The sequence below is a fragment of the Mytilus trossulus genome, chromosome 9 (assembly GCF_036588685.1).
Source record: "Mytilus trossulus isolate FHL-02 chromosome 9, PNRI_Mtr1.1.1.hap1, whole genome shotgun sequence".
Taxonomy (NCBI): domain Eukaryota; kingdom Metazoa; phylum Mollusca; class Bivalvia; order Mytilida; family Mytilidae; genus Mytilus; species Mytilus trossulus.
The window spans coordinates 72037610-72060752 of NC_086381.1; the positions used below are offsets into that span (position 1 = coordinate 72037610).

General features: G+C 34.0%; 1 protein-coding gene across 4 annotated transcripts in view; it reads right to left on the reverse strand.

Annotated features, from left to right (window-relative positions):
• LOC134683349 (zinc finger protein 76-like) overlaps window positions 1-23143 on the reverse strand; it is a 34156-nt gene that overhangs the window by 5965 nt on the left and 5048 nt on the right. For 3 of the 4 annotated variants that reach the window (XM_063542600.1, XM_063542598.1, XM_063542599.1), the window contains exons 2-11: window positions 19986-20455; window positions 18614-18857; window positions 17826-17888; window positions 15746-15898; window positions 14620-14753; window positions 13116-13190; window positions 11080-11211; window positions 9593-9794; window positions 6510-6689; window positions 5660-5896 (exon numbers count right to left, since the gene is read on the reverse strand). In XM_063542600.1, the coding sequence (XP_063398670.1) occupies window positions 5660-5896; window positions 6510-6689; window positions 9593-9794; window positions 11080-11211; window positions 13116-13190; window positions 14620-14753; window positions 15746-15898; window positions 17826-17888; window positions 18614-18857; window positions 19986-20432 (1867 nt within the window). In that variant the 5' untranslated portion in view covers window positions 20433-20455. The remainder of the gene's footprint in view (window positions 1-5659; window positions 5897-6509; window positions 6690-9592; window positions 9795-11079; window positions 11212-13115; window positions 13191-14619; window positions 14754-15745; window positions 15899-17825; window positions 17889-18613; window positions 18858-19985; window positions 20456-23143) is intronic. The other variant, XM_063542601.1, reaches the window with a different exon arrangement.

The window sequence follows — 23143 nt, forward strand, 5'->3', positions numbered from 1 at the left end:
CAGGAGGAGCAATCATATCCAACTTAATTCTTACCAAGAACAATCCATACAGGAGGAGCAATCATATCCAACTTAATTCTTACCAAGAACAATCCATACAGGAGGAGCAATCATATCCAACTTAATTCTTACCAAGAACAATCCATACAGGAGGAGCAATCATATCCAACTTAATTCTTACCAAGAACAATCCATACAGGAGGAGCAATCATATCCAAGTTAATTCTTACCAAGAACAGTCCATGCAGGAGGAGCAATCATATCCAACTTAATTCTTACCAAGAACAGTCCATGCAGGAGGAGCAATCATATCCAACTTAATTCTTACCAAGAACAGTCCATGCAGGAGGAGCAATCATATCCAACTTAATTCTTACCAAGAACAGTCCAATTCAGGAGGTGCAATAATATCCAAGTTAATTCTTACCAAGAACAGTCCATGCAGGAGGAGCAATCATATCCAACTTAATTCTTACCAAGAACAGTCCATGCAGGAGGAGCAATCATATCCAACTTAATTCTTACCAAGAACAGTCCATGCAGGAGGAGCAATCATATCCAACTTAATTCTTACCAAGAACAGTCCATGCAGGAGGAGCAATCATATCCAACTTAATTCTTACCAAGAACAATCCATACAGGAGGAGCAATTATATCCAACTTAATTCTTACCAAGAACAGTCCATGCAGGAGGAGCAATCATATCCAACTTAATTCTTACCAAGAACAATCCATACAGGAGGAGCAATCATATCCAACTTAATTCTTACCAAGAACAGTCCATGCAGGAGGAGCAATCATATCCAACTTAATTCTTACCAAGAACAGTCCAATTCAGGAGGTGCAATAATATCCAAGTTAATTCTTACCAAGAACAGTCCATGCAGGAGGAGCAATCATATCCAAGTTAATTCTCACCAAGAACAATCCATACAGGAGGAGCAATCATATCCAACTTAATTCTTACCAAGAACAATATATATACAGGAGGAGCAATCATATCCAACTTAATTCTTACCAAGAACAGTCCATGCAGGAGGAGCAATCATATCCAACTTAATGCTTACCAAGAACAATCCATACAGGAGGAGCAATTATATCCAACTTAATTCTTACCAAGAACAATCCATACAGGAGGAGCAATCATATCCAACTTAATTCTTACCAAGAACAGTCCATGCAGGAGGAGCAATCATATCCAACTTAATTCTTACCAAGAACAATCCATACAGGAGGAGCAATCATATCCAACTTAATTCTTACCAAGAACAATCCATACAGGAGGAGAAATCATATCCAAGTTAATTCTTACCAAGAACAATCCATACAGGAGGAGCAATCATATCCAACTTAATTCTTACCAAGAACAGTCCATGCAGGAGGAGCAATCATATCCAACTTAATTCTTACCAAGAACAATCCATACAGGAGGAGCAATCATATCCAACTTAATTCTTACCAAGAACAGTCCATGCAGGAGGAGCAATCATATCCAAGTTAATTCTTACCAAGAACAATCCATACAGGAGGAGAAATCATATCCAACTTAATTCTTACCAAGAACAATCCATACAGGAGGAGCAAGCATATCCAACTTAATTCTTACCAAGAACAGTCCATACAGGAGGAGCAATCATATCCAACTTAATTCTTACCAAGAACAGTCCATGCAGGAGGAGCAATCATATCCAAGTTAATTCTTACCAAGAACAGTCCATGCAGGAGGAGCAATCATATCCAACTTAATTCTTACCAAGAACAATCCATACAGGAGGAGCAATTATATCCAACTTAATTCTTACCAAGAACAATCCATACAGGAGGAGCAATTATATCCAACTTAATTCTTACCAAGAACAGTCCATGCAGGAGGAGCAATCATATCCAACTTAATTCTTACCAAGAACAATCCATACAGGAGGAGCAATTATATCCAACTTAATTCTTACCAAGAACAATCCATACAGGAGGAGCAATCATATCCAACTTAATTCTTACCAAGAACAATCCATACAGGAGGAGCAATCATATCCAAGTTAATTCTTACCAAGAACAATCCATACAGGAGGAGCAATCATATCCAACTTAATTCTTACCAAGAACAGTCCATGCAGGAGGAGCAATCATATCCAAGTTAATTCTTACCAAGAACAATCCATACAGGAGGTGCAATCATATCCAACTTAATTCTTACCAAGAACAGTCCATGCAGGAGGAGCAATCATATCCAACTTAATTCTTACCAAGAACAATCCATGCAGGAGGAGCAATCATATCCAACTTAATTCTTACCAAGAACAATCCATACAGGAGGAGCAAGCATATCCAAGTTAATTCTTACCAAGAACAATCCATACAGGAGGAGCAATCATATCCAACTTAATTCTTACCAAGAACAATCCATACAGGAGGAGCAAGCATATCCAAGTTAATTCTTACCAAGAACAATCCATACAGGAGGAGCAATCATATCCAACTTAATTCTTACCAAGAACAATCCATACAGGAGGAGCAATCATATCCAACTTAATTCTTACCAAGAACAATCCATACAGGAGGAGCAATCATATCCAAGTTAATTCTTACCAAGAACAATCCATACAGGAGGAGCAAGCATATCCAACTTAATTCTTACCAAGAACAGTCCATGCAGGAGGAGCAATCATATCCAACTTAATTCTTACCAAGAACAATCCATACAGGAGGAGCAATTATATCCAACTTAATTCTTACCAAGAACAATCCATACAGGAGGAGCAATTATATCCAACTTAATTCTTACCAAGAACAGTCCATGCAGGAGGAGCAATCATATCCAACTTAATTCTTACCAAGAACAATCCATACAGGAGGAGCAATCATATCCAACTTAATTCTTACCAAGAACAGTCCATGCAGGAGGAGCAATCATATCCAACTTACTTCTTACCAAGAACAATACATACAGGAGGAGCAATCATATCCAACTTAATTCTTACCAAGAACAGTCCATGCAGGAGGAGCAATCATATCCAACTTAATTCTTACCAAGAACAATCCATACAGGAGGAGCAATCATATCCAACTTAATTCTTACCAAGAACAATCCATACAGGAGGAGCAATCATATCCAACTTAATTCTTACCAAGAACAATCCATACAGGAGGAGCAATCATATCCAACTTAATTCTTACCAAGAACAGTCCATGCAGGAGGAGCAATCATATCCAACTTAATTCTTACCAAGAACAGTCCATGCAGGAGGAGCAATCATATCCAACTTAATTCTTACCAAGAACAGTCCATACAGGAGGAGCAATCATATCCAACTTAATTCTTACCAAGAACAATCCATACAGGAGGAGCAATCATATCCAACTTAATTCTTACCAAGAACAATCCATACAGGAGGAGCAATCATATCCAACTTAATTCTTACCAAGAACAATCCATACAGGAGGAGCAATCATATCCAACTTAATTCTTACCAAGAACAATCCATACAGGAGGAGCAATCATATCCAAGTTAATTCTTACCAAGAACAATCCATACAATAGGAGCAAGCATATCCAACTTAATTCTTACCAAGAACAGTCCATGCAGGAGGAGCAATCATATCCAACTTAATTCTTACCAAGAACAGTCCATGCAGGAGGAGCAATCATATCCAACTTAATTCTTACCAAGAACAGTCCATGCAGGAGGAGCAATCATATCCAACTTAATTCTTACCAAGAACAGTCCATACAGGAGGAGCAATCATATCCAACTTAATTCTTACCAAGAACAATCCATACAGGAGGAGCAATCATATCCAACTTAATTCTTACCAAGAACAATCCATACAGGAGGAGCAATCATATCCAAGTTAATTCTTACCAAGAACAATCCATACAGGAGGAGCAAGCATATCCAACTTAATTCTTACCAAGAACAGTCCATACAGGAGGAGCAATCATATCCAACTTAATTCTTACCAAGAACAGTCCATGCAGGAGGAGCAAGCATATCCAACTTAATTCTTACCAAGAACAATCCATACAGGAGGAGCAATCATATCCAACTTAATTCTTACCAAGAACAGTCCATGCAGGAGGAGCAATCATATCCAACTTAATTCTTACCAAGAACAATCCATACAGGAGGAGCAATCATATCCAACTTAATTCTTACCAAGAACAGTCCATGCAGGAGGAGCAATCATATCCAACTTAATTCTTACCAAGAACAGTCCATGCAGGAGGAGCAATCATATCCAACTTAATTCTTACCAAGAACAATCCATACAGGAGGAGCAATCATATCCAACTTAATTCTTACCAAGAACAGTCCATGCAGGAGGAGCAATCATATCCAACTTAATTCTTACCAAGAACAGTCCATGCAGGAGGAGCAATCATATCCAACTTAATTCTTACCAAGAACAATCCATGCAGGAGGAGCAATCATATCCAACTTAATTCTTACCAAGAATAATCCATACAGGAGGAGCAATTATATCCAACTTGATCCTAACCAAGAACAGTCCATGCAGGAGGAGCAATCATATCCAACTTAATTCTTACCAAGAACAATCCATACAGGAGGAGCAATTATATCCAACTTAATTCTTACCAAGAACAGTCCATGCAGGAGGAGCAATCATATCAAACTTAATTCTTACCTAGAACAGTCCAATTCAGGAGGTGCAATCATATCCAACTTAATTCTTACCAAGAACAGTCCATGCAGGAGGAGCAATCATATCCAACTTAATTCTTACCAAGAACAATCCATACAGGAGGAGCAATCATATCCAACTTAATTCTTACCAAGAACAGTCCATGCAGGAGGAGCAATCATATCCAACTTAATTCTTACCAAGAACAGTCCATGCAGGAGGAGCAATCATATCCAACTTAATTCTTACCAAGAACAATCCATGCAGGAGGAGCAATCATATCCAACTTAATTCTTACCAAGAATAATCCATACAGGAGGAGCAATTATATCCAACTTGATCCTAACCAAGAACAGTCCATGCAGGAGGAGCAATCATATCCAACTTAATTCTTACCAAGAACAATCCATACAGGAGGAGCAATTATATCCAACTTGATCCTAACCAAGAACAGTCCATGCAGGAGGAGCAATCATATCCAACTTAATTCTTACCAAGAACAATCCATACAGGAGGAGCAATTATATCCAACTTAATTCTTACCAAGAACAGTCCATGCAGGAGGAGCAATCATATCCAACTTAATTCTTACCAAGAACAATCCATGCAGGAGGAGCAATCATATCCAACTTAATTCTTACCAAGAATAATCCATACAGGAGGAGCAATTATATCCAACTTGATCCTAACCAAGAACAGTCCATGCAGGAGGAGCAATCATATCCAACTTAATTCTTACCAAGAACAATCCATACAGGAGGAGCAATTATATCCAACTTGATCCTAACCAGAATATTCCAAGCAGGAGGAGCAATTGAAAGATTAAATTGAGCAGAAGCAAAGTAATAACTCATTAAAGTTAATCTACAAGCATGAACATTTCAGGTGCGACATCAGCTTAAACGTCAGAAATCATTTATAAAAGATTCAATTTCATATACTCATACATAAACTGATAATTCTGATCTGACAAAGAATTTAACTTATCAACAGTGTAGAATATGATAATGGTGGCTACCTGTAATATGTTGTTGTTGCTGAGCATATAGTTCTGCCTCACTTTCTGCAGTGACCTCCTCACCATGTGCTGTACGTTTATGCATTGCTAAAGTTGAAGTCTGTCTATATGTTTTACCACATCTATTACATATGTAAGGTTTAGAGTGAGTATGCACTACATGGTGTTTATATAGACTGGAATATTCTGTAAACTTCTTCCCACAACCTGCTACTGTACAAACATAAGGCTTCTCCCCTGTGAAAAAACATGGAAGGTATAATGCTGTATCAAAAATTCTAAATTATAATCAAAACACAATAGGGAGATCTTGGAATGTGTCAAGTTAAAATACGGATCACACTTTCCAGGTAAAATATTATTACACTTTTGAAGTTTCAGTAAATACAGTAGACTCCGGCAAATCCGATACCCAAAATGTCAGCTAAAAATATCCAATTATCCAATTTGTTCAATTAGACGATGAATGAATATTCAGTGAATATTCTGCAATAATGAGTAGATCTAATCCTGAGATGTTTAATATTAACCCCAATAATTGCTAAATATGTGAAAGGGCTGGAGGATTGATGGAGTGATCAGGTACATCAGCTGAAACTGGAAATCTAATTTAGTAGGACTTGTCGATAATCTTTGTTTATATCATTTTTGAGCCAATAACCTAAGAACAGTCGACTAAGTTCTGTATAATTGGAGTGTATCAGATTTCTGTATCATTAATGAAAACACTGTCAAATAGTTTCAATCATCACATCTTATCCTTGTCTTAATTAAACTTTTAATAGGCAGTATAATTAAGGGCAAAATGTACAAGTAATTGATAAATGATAAAATCTCCCTTCAAAATTACCTGTATGTATTCTGATATGATTTTTGTAATTTGTAGCGCTGGCAAACGCTCGACCACACCCTTCCTCAGTACACACATATGGTCGTTCTCCAGTATGTGTTCTTATGTGGACTTTTCTGATGTTTGATGTTGTAAACGATCTATCACAGCCTTCAAAAGGACATTTAAATGGCCTCTCTCCTAAAACACATAACAATACATTTAAATGGTCTCTCTCCTAAAACACATAACATTACATTTAAATGGCCTCTCTCCTAAAACACATAACTTTTTCTTTTAAATGGTCTCTCTCCAAAAACACATTACTTCAACATCTAAATAGCCTCTCTCCTAAAACACATAACTTTACATTTAAATGACCTCTCTCCTAAAACACATAACTTTTACATTTTAATCAAAATAAAAAGACAATCAAATGGCCTCTCTCCTGAAACACATAACTTTACATTTTAATTAAAATTAAAAGACAATCAAATGGCCTCTCTCCTGAAACACATAACTTTACATTTTAATTAAAATTAAAAGACAATCAAATGGCCTCTCTCCTGAAACACATAACTTTACATTTAAATGACCTCTCTCCTAAAACACATAACTTTTACATTTTAATCAAAATAAAAAGACAATCAAATGGCCTCTCTCCTGAAACACATAACTTTACATTTTAATCAAAATAAAGAGACAATCAAATGGCCTCTCTCCTGAAACACATAACTTGACATTTTAATTAAAATTAAAAGACAATCAAATGGCCTCTCTCCTGAAACACATAACTTTACATTTTAATCAAAATAAAGAGACAATCAAATGGCCTCTCTCCTGAAACACATAACTTTACATTTTAATTAAAATTAAAAGACATTCAAATGGTCTCTCTCCTAAAACACATAAATTTACATTTTAATCAAAATAAGAATGTGTCTATAATACACAGATGCCCCACTCACACTATCAATTTCTAAGTTCAATGGACCAAAAACTTTAAACTGAAGCTGGACAGATGGATGGACCAACTGATGAATGTATGGACTGACCAACAGACAGACTAACAAATGGATGCACACACAGACCAGAAAACATAATGCCCATAAATGGAGCATAAAAAAAGACAATTAAATGGTCTAACTCCTAAAACATATAACACTTACATGGAAAGGACTATGTAAAGGTCTCTGAACTCACATTAAACAATAGACAACTTTCGAGTTTGATGCATAAATTCCGTCAAAGTTTTGGTTTCAGTGAAAGTCACTCATGCGTTTAGGTGCGTCGTGACTTCCGTTTCAATGTTGAGCGGGTGGTTCAAAAACTATAAAGCTATATAGCCTAAATTATTCCGCAAATTAAATTATCATAATTGACAGTCTGCACCACTGTCATTTGGGAATTGTGAAAAAGTACCTACTGAATAAACTCTATTTCTAGTTTATCTGGTAGGTACAAACTTTATTTCTAGTTTATCTGGTAGGTACAAACTTTATTTCTAGTTTATCTGGTAGGTACAAACTTTATTTCTAGTATTTGGTAGGTACAAACTTTATTTCTAGTTTATCTGGTAGGTACAAACTTTATTTCTAGTTTATCTGGTAGGTACAAACTTTATTTCTAGTTTATCTGGTAGGTACAAACTTTATTTCTAGTTTATCTGGTAGGTACAAACTTTATTTCTAGTTTATCTGGTAGGTACAAACTTTATTTCTAGTTTATCTGGTAGGTACAAACTTTATTTCTAGTATTTGGTAGGTACAAACTTTATTTCTAGTTTATCTGGTAGGTACAAACTTTATTTCTAGTTTATCTGGTAGGTACAAACTTTATTTCTAGTTTATCTGGTAGGTACAAACTTTATTTCTAGTTTATCTGGTAGGTACAAACTTTATTTCTAGTTTATCTGGTATCTATCTGGTAAATGACGTCACAAAGGCGAGTTTTCTCCTGTGACGGATGAACTTGAAAGTGGTCTATTATTTTAACCCTTCAAATATAAGTAGAAATAGTCTCTCCTTGTGTTGTTTTGATGCTGTTTAATTGATGTGTGCCCTACATCTCCTTTTATTCATAACATAATAAATTTCTTTGCCAAGTGCAGCTGGATACGACCCCAAAGGCCCAACCCTGAATAGTTTAGGCAAAAATTGACACAATATTCTCACTTGACACAGGTCTAAATTTTGATTGTAATTAAATATTTGAAACATGATACATGATACTGAAATCATCACAATTCAAGCATTTTAGTCAAATTTTACACGGTTTCCGTGTTAAATGATAGTGGCAGCATTCATGTTCATCCTTAATATTAAAATGTAAGTTGTATTTGATGATAATATATAACCTATTTAAAGGTTGAGGATGAACACGGATGCCGCCACTTTCAATTTTCTCAAAAAAACAACCAAAAAGTGACATTTTTCAGCATATTTGTTAGATTTTTTCATATTTGAGCTTGAATCGGATCATTTTTAATGCCTAATTAGTTAAAATCTTTCTAATAAACTAATTGAATCAAATGAAATAGACACTTAAGTGTTTAAAAAGTGGTCAAAATCTTTCGTCAGATGTACCAAAAATTTTAGGCCAAAATCAGTCCTTACCTACTCCTTTACTTGTCTTGTGATATGTTTGCTAGCACAAGTCCTCAAGATCACCAATCCAATCAAACAAATGTCTATTGCTATGGTTAAATGATTTAATTACCTGAAAGACTTCTTATTTATTGAAAATATTCTGATCAATATAATATGGGTAACTTTGATATATGTCACAGATGAACACATTTTTTGTAAAAAGATGACTAGTTACCAAATGACCAAACTTTGATGTACTAAATAGGTTAAAACATTATCAAAAGTGACTTACAACTCATAGGTAAAATACCTTACACTCACTCACACTCACTCACATACAGAAATAAATGAGGGTATAAAAATGTATGTCCAATGACCTTTGACATTTATGTCAACTGGAAACCAGGGTAAAAATAGTTTGTTCACAATGCTTAAGCTATTAGAAATTTTCCCTAATTTTATTTTCAGAATTTTTGTTTATCCGCAAATAAAAAGTAAAATAACTATGATTTGTACCTGTATGTGTTCTCACATGTTTCTGTAAATCTCCTGATGTCTTAAAAGCTTTATCACATTCTTTCTCTGGACATTTATAAGGTTTTTCTCCAGTATGCACTCGTGTGTGACTTTTGAGACCATATCCAGTAGCAAAAGCTTTACCACATCCTGATATTTCACATTTAAATGGCCGATCTCCAGTATGGGACCTCTCATGTACCTATAGAAAAGAAAGAAGATAAGGTATTTATTGCTATTGAGCAGAGACCAAAGGAAGAGTATTTAAACAATTAAAACATTGAGCAGAGACCAAAGGAAGAGTATTTAAACAATTAAACGACAATGTAGGAAAACACATTCAATATATACAGTAAGCTATAAAAGGCCCTGACATGAAAAAAATTAACATAATTCAATAGAAATCCAACTGTCACTTTGATTGAAATATGAAGGCTGGTAATTCTCTAAGAATTGAGTCTGACCTTAAACGGAAAATAGTCTAATTTTATGCATGACAGGATAAAATAAAAAGTTCTTTTCAACACCTCCATACATCCTCATCAAAGGATCTTCCTTTACATTTAATCAGCCTCAGTGAAAGCTGGAATAAGTTGATAATAATATTCCAAATATACTATTTTCGTATTACCTTCTTGGAGCCTGCATGTTTTCATAAATTTTTTGACAGGACACACATGTACTTGGTCAAGAGCTAAGTAAAGAAGTAAAATCAAACTTTCAACCCATACAATTTTGGGGAGAAATTAACTGTTTTATGTTTTCTACACACATCAAAATAATCAGAAAACACTTAAATTTCCGTCAAAATTGCACTGATTACTGTAAACCAACTTATTTTCCATGATGCTATATTTTGCATTTAACCCTTTCTAGTGAACCTCACTGCTTTTAAATTTCGTGACTTTCTAATTTACTTGATGTAGTTTCATAAGGAAAAATCTAAGTTTCACCAAACACTACGTTTTATATTCACACTATTTGTCTACTTGCGAAAGTCATGAAAATAAATCAGTTATGAAAATAAGTTGGTTTTCAGAAAATTTTAGATTTTGTTTCTTTCCGTTGCTCTTACCTAAACAAGTACCAGGATGTCCTACCACAGATTAGGCAACCAGCTAAATAATTATATAATCCTGAGTCTAAAGTCGTATTTGAAAACAGTCTATTGGTCATAAAAAATTAAAGTAAAGTAATACCAAGGGTACTATTTAAATTTCATGGGAAAAAATATATAGGGAAGTACTGATATACTAAAAATAACTTGTAAAAAAGTACATTTTTAAATATAAACTCAGTTAACATTAATTTTTCAGTTAGTAAAATTAGTTACCATGAAATCTTATTATGGTAACAATTAGTAAAATCAATTACCAATCTAATTAACAGTTTGTAAAATCAGTTACCATTTAATCTTATTAACATGTAGTTTTAGAATAAAAAAGAAGGGAACATTTTTTGGTACAATCTAACCACAACAAACAAACCTTTAGATGGTGTTGAGTTGTAAATAATCTACCACATCCATCAAAGTTACATCTGAAAGCTCTCTCTCCGATATTACTCATGAACTTCTCTGACAATGTTTTCTCTGGTCCAATACCAGCTGTGATTACTGTCTAAAACACAAAATTCAAAGACATTTTTAATTTAGAAATAAATAGATGTACTCTTAAGAACATGTTACACAATCCCCAAGTTATATCATGTCAATGATCCTGTATTATTAACAAAAGGAAATTAATTCAACACAATCCTTACATTATTCAATATACATGTACAACAGAATCATAAAACAAAATGTATTTTTATATAATTCTTTTAAGTGTTGCTCACCTTGGTATATGTGAATATTAAACAAAAGAAGCAGATAGATTCATGACAAAATTGTGTTTTGGTGATGGTGATGTGTTTGTACATCTTACTTTACTGAATAGTCTTGCTGCTTACAATTATCTCTATTTATATAATGAACTTCGCCCAGTAGTTTCAGTGGAAAATGTTAGTGAAAATTTATAAATTTTATGAAAATTGTTTAAAATTAACTATAATGGACAATTACTCCTAAGGGGGTCAATTGACCATTTCAGTCATGTTGACTTATTTAAAATCTTACTTTTCTGAACATTATTGCTGTTTACAGGTAAAATCTATCTATAATACGTATTCAAGATAATAACCAAAACAGCAAAATTTCCTTAAAATCACCAATTTAGGGGCAGCAACCCAACAACGGCATGTCTGATTCATTTGAAAATTAAAGGATAGGTAGATCTTTACCTGATAAACAATTTATCCCCGTCAGATTTGCTCTAAATGCTTTGGTTTTTAAGTTATGAGCCAAAAAATGCATTTGACCCCTATGTTTTATTTTTTAGCCGTGGCAGCCATCTTGCTTGGATGGCCAGGTCACTGGACACATTTTGTAAACTTAATACCCCAACAATGATTGTGGCCAAGTTTGAATTTATTTGGCCCAGTAGTTTCAGAGGAGAAGATTTTTGTAAAAGATTACTAAGATTTACGAAAAATGGTTAAAAATTGACTATAAAGGGCAATAACTCAATAAAAAGGGGTCAACTGACCATTTCCGTCATGTTGACTTATTTGTAAATCGTACTTTGCTGAACATTATTGCTCTTTACAGTTTATCTCTATCTATAATATTATTCAAGATAATAACCCAAAACAGTAAAATTTCCATTAAACTACCAATATAGGGACAGCAACCCAACAAGGGGTTGTCCGATTCATCTGAAAATAATAGGGCTGATAGATCTTGACCTGATGAACAATTTGACTCTGTCAGATTAGCTCTAAATGATTTGATTTTTGAGTTATTAGCCAAAAACCGCATTTTACCCCTATGTTTTATTTTAAGCCATGGTGGCCTGGATCACCGGACACATTTTTTAAACTAGATACCCCAATGATGATTGTGGCCAAGTTTGGTAAAATTTGGCCTTGATAGTTTCAGAGGAGAAGATTTTTGTAAAAGTTAACAACGACGGAGGCAGGACGACGACGACGGACGCAGGACGACGACGACGGATGCAGGACGACGACGATGATGGACGCCAAGTGATGGGAAAAGCTCACTTGGCCCTTTGGGCCAGGTGAGCTAAAAAATCAAGGACAGATAATAACATTGAGTTTGATATGACAACTTGTGTTACTTAGATTTTTTTTAAAGAAAATTTGGCCCACGTCCCCCTTTTTTTATTTAATATTTCAGAAGAACTGGTGAAAAGCAATTCTCTATTTGAGCTTTAACCAATTCAACAGTTATATATTTCCTCAACCAAAAACAAAGTACCTGACCCCCAATTTCAACACCCCAGGTACCTGTTATAACATTTTATACCAACATTTTGGAATGTCATAACATATCATAGATGATTTCTCATTGCCAGAGGTTGACAACTATGGAGACAAACCTGAACAATAATTCTCTACAATGAAACATAAAAACGAGCTTCATGTTCTCCCATTCTTTAGAAAGGGGAAATAACTCTGCACTTACAATGTGTCCTGGTAATATCTGTCCTTTACTGAACTGTAAGGATTGTAGACTTCCCTCTTGTTTCACGCCATCTGCCTATAAAAAAGGTTAAGTTATTACTATCAGGAATTTTAAGGTACTTTCACAAACACTGCAGTCATAATTAGTTTTGTATACTGAAGTAAAATAATAGATGATAGCACTAATTACATTAAAACTGGCCAAATAAAATAAATTGTAATTCTCTCATCTCAGTCTTCAAGGGATGTAAATTTGTTGCAGAATTACTTAATATTGAGTAATTGTTGGCTTTACCACGTGGCTCTCCTGTTTAGCTCACCTCTTTACTTAGGCATTTTAAATGTAAATTAAGAACAATTCTAACACGAAGTCCTTCAAACACTTTGAATACACACCCATGGTAAAATATGAATACATGTATATTGTTTGGACTGTTTCGATCGTACTCCCACGTCATATGGTGTTTTATGTATGAGCTATTTAACGTCATAAAACTATGATGTCAGAGTATAGGCATTTTACGGAAAAATACACATTTGTGTAACAGAAAATCATCACTAACAAGGAAACGTAAAAATTACGATGCTCAAATGTGTTCTGTAAGCCATATTTGTATATTTATAAGACATATAAGTAGATTGTCATTCAGATTCATCCAAACCTATCTAAATATTATATTATAAATAATTTAAGCATGTCACTATTCTGTTTGCTCCGTTCTTTTATGTCAATTTGATAGCGCATTTAGTTATGGGATCACCAAATAATGCTTCACCTAGAGTGCTTCTATCCACAACAATTGCTGTAATTTGTCCTATTGAAATCGAAATATTTCATGGGGGCATGAATATATCGTGTTGTCCCTTTATGCCGATATTTTACCTCTTGCTATCGCTCAGGGTAAAATCTTTGTCATAAAGGGCAAACCCGTGGTAAAATCATGATATATATTCAAGCCCCCATGAATTATTTCTTAAATATTTGAAACATTTCCTGATTTATGATAAGTAAAGGATTTCTATCTATTTATCTGTCATTGCGTCTGTTAGGCATTTTCAATCAAATTTACAAAAAAAAACAGATTAAAAATAAACATGTTAAACATGTAAATAAAATAGAACTTTAAGGCATCTTGAAAGCTTTTCTTGATTTCCCTGCATTGGGAATACCTAAACATAAATTTAAGAAAGCAAGGGATGCATTTCAAAATAAGTGTATATTATTTAAATCATGTCAGTTCAAAACTTCTAACTAATGAGAAGATAATACCATATGGGACTAACAGTCAACCAGCATCAGAATTACTGGTAAATTATATAAACAATCTATAAATTGTGTGCTTTCAAAGAGTTAAAGAAAGGTAATCTTTAGAGATTTGTTTTATTCATGAGTTTGTTGTTTTGCAGTCAAACCTTTTGTTTCCATGGGTTATATTCCTGTAATAAAGCTCATTTTATACACTCCTGTATTCAGATTGTAGAGAATGTAACAGTTCTGATATTACCTGTGAGGTGAATTGTTCCAGGTTGATTCCTGATGCATCAAGGGCATGTTCTCCAAACAATGAAATAGCTGATGGATGTGTAATATAAGCTGTTGTGCCATCTTCTAGTTGTAATGCTTGTATGTTAGTGCCATCTAAAAACAAAGCAACCAGGTTAAATTCTTAGGATGGTACAGTTTCTTTTAGTAGATTGATTAACTTTCAAGGTATGAAACTTTGCATGGTTTTAAGGAGGACAATTCTAGATAAAAGATGGAAGGGTTGCTATAAAACAATATAAATAGAGTCGTATAATTCAAACTTACATGGCCTAGCACTAAACATGGCAAATGAATTTATAATGAACAATACCTTCAAACCTTTAAAAAACTGTTTTTAGACTGATTTAGAAATTAGAAGAGTTTCAAAAGTACACATTGCAACAACTTCTTCATAAAGGTTGGTGTCCCAGTGCTCTAAGCAGCCTAACTAAATAAAGGTTGGTGCCCCAGTGCTCTAAGCAGCCTAACTAAATAAAGGTTAGTGCCCCAGTGCTCTAAGCAGCCTAACTACTGTAATGTATTACTGAAGTTGTGAGTTAAGATGTGGCAGGTGCCCTAGACGCCAATCTTCATGGACTAGGATTATTATTTTTCCTTAGGTTGATGGTTTTCTCGGGGCACTCCAGCTTCCTCCACTAATAAAAAATTGACTGTTACAAAATAGCACAATAGTGCTGAAATTTTAAGTGGTGTTTAACACCAATCAATCAATCTAATTAAGTAAATAATATTTTCAGTTTTTTCCACTTTAAAAAAGTCTAGGGAACATTTATGCAAAAGTCTAAAATATTTCTTATATTCCTGATTTTCATTTAAAATGAAAGTCCTACAAAAGATCAAAAAATTGTTGATTAAAAAAACTATTTAACTAAACAGAGCACCTTTGGTCAGTCTCAGGTTTTTATTTGTATGAAGTTTCATGTAGGGTACTGTTTTATGGGTGACTATTGGCCTGTTTATTTTTATTTTAAAAGTTGTGTGTTTTTAATCAGTTTTTCATTGCATTAATAGGATACATTACCTCGTTAATGCCGACATCTTTCAAATAACTATGAATACATCTATCATAGTTTATCTTAGTTTACCTTTGACTGTATTTTGAATGTATGCTGTTGTTCCATCCTCAAGCTGGATAGAGTGGTCTCCCTGCACAGAGTTCTCCAATGTGGATGTATTCTCATGTAAAATTGTATCTGCATCAGTTGCCATAGATGATGGGTGAACTGTTAAGTTAGTAACTGTAACATATAGTCAGACTAAATTATCTAAAAACTGTTGCTGGTGAAGAAAAATATTGTACCAAGTCTTGTAAACAAAACCCACAGAACCACAAATGATGAGTGTTCTCCCCCAATGCACCATAGACAATATAGGTTGCCAACCACTGTGTTTTCTGAATTTAGCATTTAAAATATCGTAACTATGGTGCTATAATTTACTGGGAATTGCTATTTGAAAGTCCATGGTGTTATTGAAATATACAATAAAAGGGGGAGAAAGAAGGTTTGAAACCATTTAAACTAGGTTTCACCAATTTTTTTTTTAATACTGTTGTTAAAATTTATGCATATGTGTGGATTTGACTATTACAATTATTTCATAGTCATTGCATTTTTACTTATAACTGCTTCTTGTGTATTAATGTATTACAGAATAAAGCTTAAATTTCAATATCAATCATTTTTTATATTTAGCACAGATGAAGGTAAAAACTCAATATTTACTATAGTACAAGTTATGAAAAAGGGGTTAGGATCTTATTTGGATATTACATCGTTGGCAATTGAAAGTAAAGTTATATTAACAAGAGTGCACACGCTGAAATGTCTCTCCTTCTGTACTAATCATTGATATTATGTTGATAGTCCTAAGTATAAAGCTTTATTACAACTGTCACATAAACTTAACATTAATTAAGATAACTAAACAAAGACCTATGAACCTTGGAAATGAGGTCAAGGTCAGATGAACCATGCCAGGCAGACATGTACAGCTAACAATGCTTCTATACAACATATATAGTTGACCTATTACTTATAGTTGAAGAAAAATAGACCAAAACACAAAAACTGAACACTGTGCAATGAACCGTGAAAATAAGGTCACTGTCAAATAAAACCTGTGGGACTGACATAAAGATCATAAAATATTTCCATACACCAAATATAGTTGACCTATGGCCTATAGTATTAGATAAAAAGACCAAAACTCAAAAACTTAACTTTGACCACTGAACCATGAAAATGAGGTCAAGGTCACATGACATCTCCCCGCTAGACATGTACACCTTACAATCATTCCATACAACAAATATAGTAGACCTATTGCATATAGTATGAGAAAAACAGACCAAAACACAAAAACTGAACTATAACCACTGAACCATGAAAATGAGGTCAAGGTCAGATGACACCTGCCAGTTGGACATGTACACCTTACAGTTCTTCCATACACCCAATATACTAGCCCTATTGCTTATAGTATCTGAGATATGGACTTGACCACCAAAACTTAACCTTGTTCACTGATCCATGAAATGAGGTCGAGGTCAATTGAAAACTGTCTGATAGACATGAGGACCTTGCAAGGTACGCACATATCAAATATAGTTATCCTATTACTTATAGTAAGAGAGAATTCAACATTACAAAAAATCTGAACTTTTTTTTCAAGTGGTCACTGAACCATGAAAATGAGGTCAAGGACATTGAACATGTGACTGGCGGAAACTTCGCATCATGAGGCATCTATATACAAAGTATGAAGAAAATCCACTTCTTCCACCCTCTAAAACATAAAGCTTTTAAGAAGTAAGTTAACACCGCCGCTGTAGCCGTCGTAGCTGCCGCCAGATCACTTTCCCTATGTCGAGCTTTCTGCATCAAAAGTTGCAGGCTCAACAAAAATTAGCCCTGTGTTAAATACTGTATAGCAGGCTATTTTAACACCTGGGGTGTAAATTTTTCGCTTATTTTCGCAGATAGAACACAATCAGCCAAAAAAATGACGCCAATTTAAAAAGGCAGAGGTAAAGGTATTGAGAAAAGTTTTGAATCCACTAAAATAATAACCGCCAAAATAATTTGTAAACCTTATTCAATTAAAATTGTGAAATTTTAAACCCGCTATATGGTATATTAAGCTTTCCATAGCAACAGGTAATACCTTGAACAACTGCTGTCGTACCATCCTCTAATGTAATAGTCTGTCCTTCCAAAAACTTGCCACCTGGTAAATAAAAAAGTCTATTTATACTACATGTAATACAGTTGCACAAAAGTCTATTTATACTACAAGTAATACAGTTGCACAAAAGTCTATTTATACTACATGTAATACAGTTGCACAAAAGTCTATTTATACTACATGTAATACAGTTGCACAAATGTCAATTTATACTACATGTAATACAGTTGCACAAAAGTCTATTTATACTACATGTAATACAGTTGCACAAAAGTCTATTTATACTACATGTAATACAGTTGCACAAATGTCTATTTATACTACATGTAATACAGTTGCACAAATGTCTATTTATACTACATGTAATACAGTTGCACAAAAGTCTATTTATACTACATGTAATACAGTTGCACAAATGTCAATTTATACTACATGTAATACAGTTGCACAAATGTCAATTTATACTACATGTAATACAGTTGCACAAATGTCAATTTATACTACATGTAATAGTTGCAAAAAAGTAGCTTCACAAGTCTTCCAGTTACTTATAAGAAAGCTTTTCATTTGTGAGTTTTTCAACATACTTTATATAGGGTTCTGCATATCATTTGTTGTGAACAGTTTATATTGGTATTTAACATTTTTCAAATGTATCTACTAAGTCCTTTTGATCAAGTAAAAGTACTCAATACAGTACAAATGTATGCACCTAGTTTACATAATAACTCTCATCTAAGGTTTGAAAGTACTGAGATTTGACTGACCTTTTGGATGCTGTATAAAGGCTGTAGTTCCATCTGACAGAGTAACAGCCTGTACCGTCTGAGATCCATCTCCAGTTATAATGGCTGGGGGGGTAACAGAAGTGTTTAGTTGCTGTACAATATGACTTATATCAACAACAGTAGATGGAGTGTCCAAAGAAGTAGGGAAACTCATTACATTTTGGATATGTTCCATACTAGTGACCTTGGCATTGGTAATATCAAGGTGATTAGAATGATCTGACTGAAATAAAGTATACAGGGAACTCATTATTGTATGACCTAGCTTTACAGCTACATTTATATTTTGATTTTCAACGTTTGATCTCAAACATACAAGATGAAGGCCATTAAAGCAAACCTGTCCACTAGTCGCTTTTTTGGCTACTATATGGTCTTTTCTTCTAACTCTCCAAGTGTTGACACAATACATTGTCATTAACAAATACTAATTATACTAAAAGTAAGTTTGCAACATATAACTCCCTCATGAGAATCACATCTTTCATATGATCATGATGATGACGTGTACAAAAATCAGTATCATAGTAGCACAGAAATAATAAATTGCTCTGCTGAGCACAGCTGGATACGACCCCAGAGGTCCAACACTGAACAGTTGGTTAAAAAATGGACATAATGATCATGCTTGATACAGGTCTGCACCAAAAACTTTTTCAACTACTAGTCTGAAGACCAATATTCTAACATTATTCTTATAGGTTCATACAAAGTTTTGAATAAACTTATTAGTCCGATTGAAATTTTAATAGTCTGGGGCATCGGACTAGTGGCTAGCCGTGCAGACTGTGTCTGAATTTGGATTGTTATTAAATATTTGATACATATCTAAAAGTTTCTGATACAGAATAACTGTAGTCCAAGAACTAAGAATTTGTTATATGATTTGAATTTTAAAATTGTTGCTTTTGTGCAATACACTTTGCTGTTGGGAATTGATAGTTATTGTCCAGAAACTAAATGTGTCTTCAGAGGATGATGCAGACAACAATGATGACACAGACAACATGATAGCATTATTTGATGCAAAACCAGTTGTATAAAAATGTGGTATAATTTCCACCAAGACAACCTTTAAATGTGTAATGGGACGTGAGCATTTCTATTTTACTATTTGTACATGTATATATCTACTATGCAGCCTCAGTGGCGGATCCAGGAATTTTCATAAGTGGGGGCCCACTGACTGACCTAAGAGGGGGCCCGCTCCAGTCACGCTTCAGTGATTCCCTATATAAGCAACCAAAATTTTTCCCAAAAAGGGGGGCCCGGGCCCCCTGCCCCCCCTAAATCCCCCTCTGAGCCTTGTAATAAAATAATGGATATATTAGGATGCAAGAGAGTAAATAACCTCAAAACTCACTGGCAATGTTCCTTCATTTACAACTGTTGTTCCAGCTAAACTGCTGGCAGCAATCACTGTACTCCCTGTCAAACTACCATCTATGACAGAACTTACTACCAAGCTGCCTGCATCAATGACAGTATTTTCCTCAAGACTACCAGCATCTATGACAGAACTTACTACCAAGCTGCTTGCATCAATGACAGTACCTCCATCGAGATTGCCTGCATCAATGACCACACTTCCATCTAGGCTGCCTGCCTGCAAAACAGTACTTCCAACAAAGCTATTAACAACTGAGTTATCTGCCAAGCCATCTGTAGTAAGTTGGTCAGATGTCTGTAATGGTGGATTAGAATCCTCCTCTGAACAGTCAGTTATTGGAGTCACTTCATCATCCACAGTTAACTGGTCAGGAATTGATGAAGGTATAGTTATTGTGTTGCTCTCCATTTAATCTTTTTTCTTGGTATTTTCTGAGAAAGAAAAAATATATCAGATTTTAGCATTTTAAAAAGTTACAAGCTGATAGAAAGATAATCTGGATGTGCAAGAGTGTGCAAGCTTGTTTCCAATAATTCTTTTAGTGCTGTGATTTTGTCTTGAATAAGCATGATTTCTTTTAGTTGATGGGTGGTATGTTTTAATCAAATACACTGTGATCACTACATTTACATTTGTAAACCTACTACTGCTTAAACTTTTTAAGGTGTTGGTGAATAAGATAAAAACCTATACTGGATATTACATTAGTCATGTCAAACTCTTTAATGAAATAACCAGATGCTCTTCAGGGCGAAACTTTATACGACCGCTGAGGTCAAACCCTGAATGGTTGGGACTAGTATGGACACAACATTCAAGCTGGATATAGCTCTGAATTTGGATTGTGATTAAAAGGTTGACACAGCATAGGTTTCTGACACAAAATGAATTTGGTCTCATGAACTTGCTTTTGAGCAATTCAATATGCTGTTGAATACTTATACTCTCAAAAAAACAAAAAATATTTGAAGAAATTTTCTTTTTAATTTCTGAAATCTGAAATGAGAAAAATTGAACAACCATTCTGGACAAAGAAAGATAACTCCAATTTAACATTTTATATTGGCAAATTTCCAATGAAGTTCATAAAACTTCAGTTATTGGCAAATTTCCAATGGAATTTATTAATAATTAAGTTTTTGGCAAATTTCCAATCTACATAATTTAAAAGCAGTTTAGGTGTGATATTCAAATATTATGAGTTTCAATTATTACAAATGTACTTCATATACAGGAGTGTGCTCCTTACGCAAAAACTGCTCCAACAAAGTTATGAGGAGGACAGATTAAAATTGACACTCCGTAAATTTTATGGACACCATACACATTTAACCTTACACTGCTTTTAAATCATCTTTTGTACTTAAGTAATTGGCCATTTACCTGGAAACCCTTTTCCCCCCGTTTTTGCACCTTATTTCTAAACAGTTTGAACCATAACTCCCAAAGACAATTCTTACCATCCCTTTGTGGTATTCCAATATCCAAAAATCTAAATACATGGTAAGATTCAGCATATCAATTCTTGATGAAATCAAATAAAGTTCAATTTTGGACCCTTTACACCTCACTGTGGACCAAATTGATATCTGGGTCCAACTATCATAAATCTAAATACATGGTTAGATTCTTCATATCAAAGAACCCTATACATTCAATTTTTGTTGAAATCAAACAAAAAAAAAGTTTAATTTTTGACCCCGATTTGGACCAACTTAAAAACTGGGCCCATAATAAAAAAAAAATAAGTACATGTTGAGAATCATCATATCAAAGAACCACAAGAATACAATTTTTGTTCAAATCAAGCTTAGTTTAATTTTGGACCCTTTGGACCACAACGATGACGACGCCAAGGTGATACCAATATACGACCAAATAAATTTCAATTTTTGCGGTCGTGTAAAAAGAAAACTGATTTATATGTTGTTATGTACAGTTTTCAAAATAAACTCTGTTAAAATGGGTGTTTTGCTTTGGTCCAGACACAGATTTATCGAGTTAAATTATCTTCCCTGAATTGAAATCAATTATGCAAATGTAAAACATTTCATGCATGGTAAATGTTTCATTAAAAGTCAGTTGTAGTATATTTTTATATCTTTATAGAATAAATAGATAAGTATGTGAGATATGTGCACAGGAACCAAATGTCATAAACAATCAAAAGACATTTAATCATGTTTACATGGTTAAAGTCACCATCATGATCAAAGTCTTCTACAAAACACTATGTCAAGCACATCGATCCTGTACATATTGAAATTGTTGCAAGAATAAAATGGTGTACTGTCAAAATCTTTTTGTCATGAAAATTAGAAGTTACTTCATAATAATGATGTGTTTCAAAATGGAAAATACTCTGATCTTATATTATTTTTACTGGAACAAATATAACAGTGTTTGTTACCATTGGAGATTTTTTTTTTACACTGAAGAGCAGCTTTACTTTTCCAAAAGCTCCCCAAAAAAGTGTAAGGTCTTAAGCAAATAAATCTAGGCATACTTCAGACTGTACTTTGACCTATAATGGTTTTTCTCAAAGTGTGAGTTAAAATTGGATGGAGAGTTGTCTCATTGGCACTCATACCACATTTTCTTATATCTATTCAGTTTATATTTGACATGTATACAAAATAATCATGATAATAAATTAAATAACTCCCAAGGGACAAATCAGAAACCCTTGTAGATTTTGAAAAAAGAGTAGGCTAATACCTCTACAAGGCAGCACTTGCACCCGCAAAGTGGAAAGGGATTATTATAAGTTGCAAAACTTGTTTCCCAATCCACTATAAATATATATGTTGAAACTAAATCATAAAACTTTTAATTTTTAAAGAACAGTTTAAAGTAAACCAATCCAAGCATACTCATCTAGTGTTCAACACTGTTGTTGAATGTTAAAATTGCTTAAACTCTGATGATTAATCAGTTCCTAATCTCTGAAATGACAAATTTCAAAATTAAAAGGAAGATTTCTTAATTCTACTATTTCAAATATTCCATGCAAGTGTCATCCAATAATTAAAGGTTTGTCAAGTGTTTTTATGATGGGTGGATGACAGAAAGAATGACAATGGTTTACCATTTTGACTGCCACTATAAAATAAGGCACA